The 6,057-nt window shown below is 58.9% G+C and overlaps 1 protein-coding gene across 1 annotated transcript; it reads left to right on the top strand.

Moving 5' to 3' along the window:
* Positions 1-331: 331 nt before the first annotated feature.
* DUSP2 (dual specificity phosphatase 2) lies at positions 332-2,578 on the top strand. Its single transcript, XM_075562556.1, has 4 exons — positions 332-819; positions 922-1,043; positions 1,359-1,578; positions 1,697-2,578. The coding sequence occupies exons 1-4, from the start codon at positions 432-434 to the stop codon at positions 1,909-1,911; spliced, it is 945 nt and encodes a 314-aa protein (XP_075418671.1). The 5' UTR covers positions 332-431; the 3' UTR covers positions 1,912-2,578.
* The last annotated feature ends 3,479 nt before the right edge of the window (positions 2,579-6,057 follow it).

Raw genomic sequence — 6,057 nt, 5'->3', positions numbered from 1 at the left:
TTCCCCGTACTGCAAATCTTGGAGATCAAGGATGGAGCAACAGATGGGGAGCAGGGATTTTGAGCCCCACTGGTCCTGGTGAACACCTTCTTCTAAGAGCTGCCCGCAGGGTCTCCCCCCCCCCCCCCCAGCTCCCCGTTCCTGTGACTCTACAGTCACCGCCATCCTTCCCCGGGAGCCCTGCGGGCCAGCCCAGCCTGCGCCCCACGTGAGACGGCGGGGGCGGGCGCCTGGCGCCTTCCTGCCCTGTCCTTGTATGGCGACCCGGGGACCGGCCCACCGGGTACTTAAGCGCGCGCGCACCCAGGGGACGCCCAGAGCAGAAGCCAGGCTGCGCGACTGGCCGCGGATCGCCCAGGACGCGGAGGAAGAGGGAGCAGAGGAGCAAGAAGCGCAGGCGGAGGGCAGAGCCACGACCCAGCGAGCGAGCGATGGGGCTGGAGGCGGCCCGCGAGCTGGAGAGCGGCGCGCTGGGCGCGCTGCTGCGGGAGCCGCGGGAGGCCGAGCGCACGCTGCTGCTCGACTGCCGCCCCTTCCTGGCCTTCTGCCGGCGCCACGTGCGGGCCGCGCGGCCCGTGCCCTGGAACGCGCTGCTGCGGCGCCGGCTCCGCGGCCCGCCCGCCGCCGCCCTCGCCTGCCTGCTGCCCGACCGCGCGCTGCGGGCGCGCCTGGCCCGCGGGGAGCTGGCGCGGGCCGTGGTGCTGGACGAGGGCAGCGCCTCGGTGGCCGAGCTCGGGGCCGACGGCCCGGCGCACGTACTGCTGGCCGCGCTGCTGCACGAGACCCGCGCCGGGCCCACCGCCGTGTGCTTCCTGCGAGGTGAGCCCCGCCGCCCAGCCTGACCCCAGGCCCGCTGCCCACACCCCAGGCACCCCACCCGAGCCTCCCCACTCAACCGTGCCCGTCTCGTCTCGCCCGCAGGAGGCTTCGACAGTTTCCAGGCCTGCTGCCCGGATCTGTGCTCCGAGGCCCCGGTCCAGGCGCCACCACCCGCCGGGCCGGAAAACAATCACCCAGACCTCAGGGCGCCCTTCCACGACCAGGTGAGCTGAGGCCAGGGCTCCTTGCCACCGTCTACGGGAGAAAGGCCGCTGTGCGTGGGTGCCCCTGGGTGTGTGTGAGGCTGTGTCCGGGTGCCCCGTGGGCCCTCGGGTGAATTGTGGCTGGAGCGTGTCTTCATGGGCTTCTGTGGGCTAAGTGCCTTCATCTGCCTTTCTGAGTCGGATCCCAGGACCCAAGGACTCTGTGCCGGGGCCAGCTGGGGATGGTTCAGCCTGCTTGAGCTGGATGAGGGGAGGTGGGGTCGGGGGACCTGGCTCCGGCTGTGGAACTCACCACCTGCCCCCTTCCCTTACCAGGGCGGCCCTGTGGAGATCCTGCCCTACCTCTACCTGGGCAGCTGCAGCCATTCCTCGGACCTGCAGGGGCTGCAGGCATGTGGCATCACAGCCGTCCTCAATGTCTCGGCCAGCTGTCCCAACCACTTCGAGGGGCTTTTCCGCTACAAGAGCATCCCCGTGGAGGACAACCAGATGGTGGACATCAGTGCCTGGTTCCAGGAGGCCATCGGCTTCATTGGTAAGAGGGCTGCCGCCATCCCTGGGCCTGGGGGGAGACGGGTACAGGGAAGGGTCTGGGCCGCCCTACCCTGTGCTTCTTGCCAACTGGACCTGACCCAGCCCAATGTCTCCTGCAGACTCGGTGAAGACCAGTGGAGGCCGCGTGCTGGTGCACTGCCAGGCAGGCATATCCCGCTCGGCCACCATCTGCCTGGCGTACCTGATGCAGAGCCGCCGCGTGCGGCTGGACGAGGCCTTCGACTACGTGAAGCAGCGCCGTGCAGTCATCTCGCCCAACTTCAGTTTCATGGGGCAGCTGCTGCAGTTTGAGACCCAAGTGCTGTGTCATTGAGGCAGGGCCTCCTCTGCATGCCGGCCCCACCGCCGGCGGTCCTGCTGGCTCATGGGTGCACTTCTTGGGGAAGTGGGCCACGGGCAGCTGGACCCCAGTACATTCCCTGGGAGTTCTTAGGGTGGAGGTGCTAGGAATGCAGGGAGACTGGACTCTTCTACCTGGTGGACTTCTCAGTAGTATGAGGCTGGCCCTCATTTACAATGGGCACTCTGCCTGCCTCCTTCACCCCTCCATCCTTGGCAGAGATGAACCCAATTCTCTACCCGTGACTGCTCTCTGGGCCTGCCTTCTGGTTACGTGGTGGGCAGCAGAAGAGCAGCCGTCTCCGAGAAACAAGCTGTGACAACCAGGAGCCTGTCTGGGCATGGTCCACCCCAGGGCCTGGAGCTCCCCACCGGAGCTGGGCACCGGGAAGCAATAGGTGCCCTCTATTTATTGACCACTTGCTGCGTGTATGCGTGTGTGTGATTGTGAGCATTCTGGGCCTGCGATGGGGCTGGAAGGTTATTTGAGTTCAACTGACATTTAACACTCCCTCCTCCACTTCCTCCCAGCCCTGTGGGCGGGGGTGAGGCGGGGCGGCGGGGCTGGAAACTTAGCACTTTATATTTATACAGAACATCGAGGATGTGTCAATAAAATATTGTTTTCTTTAAAAATAAAAATCTCCCAAGCTTCTGGTCTCAAGTCAATGCCTGGGAAAATGCTTAGCAGCAGTTTCTTAAGCAACCTCCTCTTTCTGCTGCCCCTGTGTGAGGCTGGAGGGACGGAGGCTGAGGGCCGGAGGGCCAAGGGCTGGGTCTGATCTCTGGAGGCCATCGCCTGGCTCCCCTTCACAGAGGCCCTCTCTGGGCTGGTGTCCTTTCCCAGACAGTTCTGTCACTAGAGTTTCTAAGAGGCTGGCGTTGGCCTTTTGGCTTCTTTCCGTTACAGAATGGGGCCCAGCACCGCCCTGCAGACCCCACTTCCTCTTTGGAGCTGTGGGATGTATGCAGGGTTCACAATTCGTGGGGGAAAAATGGTCTCTCAATTCCACTTGTACAAGTGTTTTGAAACCTGTGTGTGTGTGCGCATCGGCACGTGTGGGGTGTTGTGTGTGTAAGTGTGTTTCACACATGTAGGTGTTTCTATGAGTAGATGTCTCCATGCGCCCACATAGCTATGTGTGTGCGTGCGTGCGTGCGTGCGTGAGTGCTGGGCCAGACCTCCACTTCCTCTAGAAATTTTCAGACTGGGGCCCCAGGCTCCAGGAGTCCTGTGTGCTGAGACTTTCTTTCAGTGGCCCTCATTCCAGAGCTGCTGCTTGTCCTCAGAAGGCCTGTGACCTGACGTTTAGTGGGAAGGACATGTCACCAGGGATGGGTTTCCCACTCCCCCACAAAGCCTGTCTTCATCGAAAACCAGTCCCTGGTCCAGCACAGGACTGTTGGTGTCTAGCGAGACTTGAGAGAAGAACCAGGCCTCCTCCAGGGGCAGAGGGCTGCTCTCCAAGGCCAGGGGCACCGCATGGAGGGGTTCACCTGAGAGCAGGGGCACTAAGTCATGCTCCACCTTCACCCCAGCTGCTCAGAGTGCTTCCAGCTAACTCCCTCAACCCCTCACACTCCGCATAAGGGCCACGGCTCGCACATAGTAGGTGCTCAGGACGTGTTCGCTGCTGGCGGCCCTAAGCGTGACAGTTTTCAGACGTACAGGTGTGCATCTTCACAGGGATTGGCTCTGGTTGGCTGAGCTCTGCGGCAGGTGGGGCACTCACTACAGTCTATTCAACAATGAATAACCTACTCCCTCAGCCCCACCCCACTGTCTTGATCCCTTTGTGTGTGTGTGTGTGTGTGTGTGTGTGAGAGAGAGAGGAGGGGAGAGGGGAGAGAGACCCCCTGGTGATAACAGAGCAGAGCTGGAATAGCTCCCAGGGCCTCTGATAGCAGGCTCTGAATGAGGCAGGTGCTATTCAAATCTCCACCCTCCACACCCAGCTTGGGGTGGGTGGGAACATGCAAGGCCTGGGTGTCAGACCCTTCCTACCACACAGACCATTTCACACATACGCCCAGGCCTCTGCCCATGTCGCCCTATCCTTCCTTACCCATGTGTCTCTCTATTTTACCCCATCCCACCTTGCCCACCGTCCCTTGATCTACCCCATCTGTGTTTTTAAGACAAGCAAAATGCATTCCTTACGAATGTGCTAATGAGTTAAAATTAATTTTTAAAAAATCAAAGATAAGATCTCATGTATTTATCTCCCTAAAAAACGTGTCACCTGCTTGACCCTGATTCTCCGTGCTTGGCAGTTGTGTAACAACACTATAAATGCCCGGGAGGGGATCTGATGTAATCAGGGCACAGCCCTGATCGGAGGTAAGGGGCGTTTCTCTGAGGTGTGGCCTGCAGCACTCTCTCTTTTTAAAATTTTAACAGTTCTATTAACAATTCACCTATCGTGTAATAGTTTAGACATGTTGAAAAGAGTTGTGCACTCATCACTACAACCACTTTCAGTTGTGTCAACGTTTCCCTTACAGGAGTTAAACGGGGCAAAGGAGCGGAGAGGAGGGGCTCTTAGCACTGAGAAAGAGGAGCTGGGAGGGAAGCAACCCCTCTGGATGCAGGGTCCCTCTGCTGAGAACCTCCTAGACCCAGGTACCTTTTCCCCAAAGTCGCCAGAAAGAGCAGCTCTCCCTCCAGAGCCAATGCCTTCAATTTGGGCTTCTAGCCTCCTAACATACATGAGGGTACATTTCTGTTTATTAACCCCCCTGCCTTGTTACAACGGTACTGGGTAACGGAGACCAAGGCTAACGTGAGGTTCTGGTTCACTTGAAGTAGACAGAGTTGAATGGGGAGGTCTGTCTGTGCTGCTCAAGCAGGAGAGATTCAAAACAAAACAATACATTCACTGAGGTATAACTTCAAGTACCACCACCATCTGTCAGCTTGGCACACGGTGCCGGCTGTGCCACCAGTATTTCCAATCCCAGCTGGATTATCCACGGTGCATGGACACGGCCCGACTTGCTTGCTTTGAACACGTACGTCATCAGCACGTGTCCATTGCTAGAGGAGGCTATCCTGCTTGGTGGAGCGGAGGGTCCGTGAGGGTGTGTTGGGTGGCCCTCCGTGAGAGGGATTGATGCAGTAGCCACAGCAGTGGACTGGAGAAGCTCACAAACACAAGGCAGACCCAGGGTCAGGGAGCTTCTCATGCTGCTGTCCATCGGGCTTCCAGCAGCTGGAGCGGACTTGCTGGCAACTTTCTGTGTGTGTATGCATGCATCTATACGCATGCATTCTGTATGAAGGAATGTATGCGCCTTACAGTAGAGTGTGCTGATCTCAAGCATGTAGCTCTGTGTCTCTTTATGTCTCTGCCCTGCCTGGGCCCGTTGGGGCATCTGCTTTTTCCTGGTGCTGTATGGTTCTGGGTCCTTTGAGAAAGCCAGGTTCCAAACACAGAGGCGATGCTGGTAGTTGCTTTTGGGCAAGACCTAGAGACCTTAGGTCATTCACTTCCACTCAGGGCACATAGTTTGAGAGGGTGTGCCTGCACCCCCAACTTGGGCATGCTCCCCGCTTCCGGAATTGAGATCCAGAGAGAGTCCTTGGGCGGCCCAGGGGACTAGGACAAAAACAGGTAAGGAGCCTTCATCCCCCAGTCTGTAAAATGAGCATCAGTGCTCTCGTGAGGACTGCAGGGGGAATGTCCAGGGGAGGGTGTAGGTAGCCAAAGGTGAGTGACCTTTCCCCAAAGGTGGGCTTCTCTGGGGGGCTGGTTGGTTGCATGGTGTTTGGCCTGTGAAGTGTTGCTGAGTGTGTGTTTACCTCTCCAATTTTCTGAATGTCTTCTAAAATAAACATTTATTTAAAATGTAGTGACCTCTCCCTGCTCCCACACTTAGGTTGGGGCACCCCTGGTCCTGGATAGTTCCCCACCAGGAGCAGAAGGCTCCCAGGTGGAGGAGGCGGCCCCCTTCTAGCACCCAGGCTCAGCTACCCCCAGCCTTTCTGCGATGTTTCTCTGCCCCCTGGTGGCGGGAGGGGATCTCAGCTGCCCACCATCCTGAATGGGGCCCCACCCTTACCGTGGCTGGTGTCCTGCCCTGCCCTGCTCCTGTGCTCCCCTCCCACCACTTTGGCCAG

Source organism: Tenrec ecaudatus, chromosome 11, assembly GCF_050624435.1.
Source record: "Tenrec ecaudatus isolate mTenEca1 chromosome 11, mTenEca1.hap1, whole genome shotgun sequence".
Lineage (NCBI taxonomy): Eukaryota > Metazoa > Chordata > Mammalia > Afrosoricida > Tenrecidae > Tenrec > Tenrec ecaudatus.
This window is presented reverse-complemented; position numbering and strand designations above follow the sequence as displayed.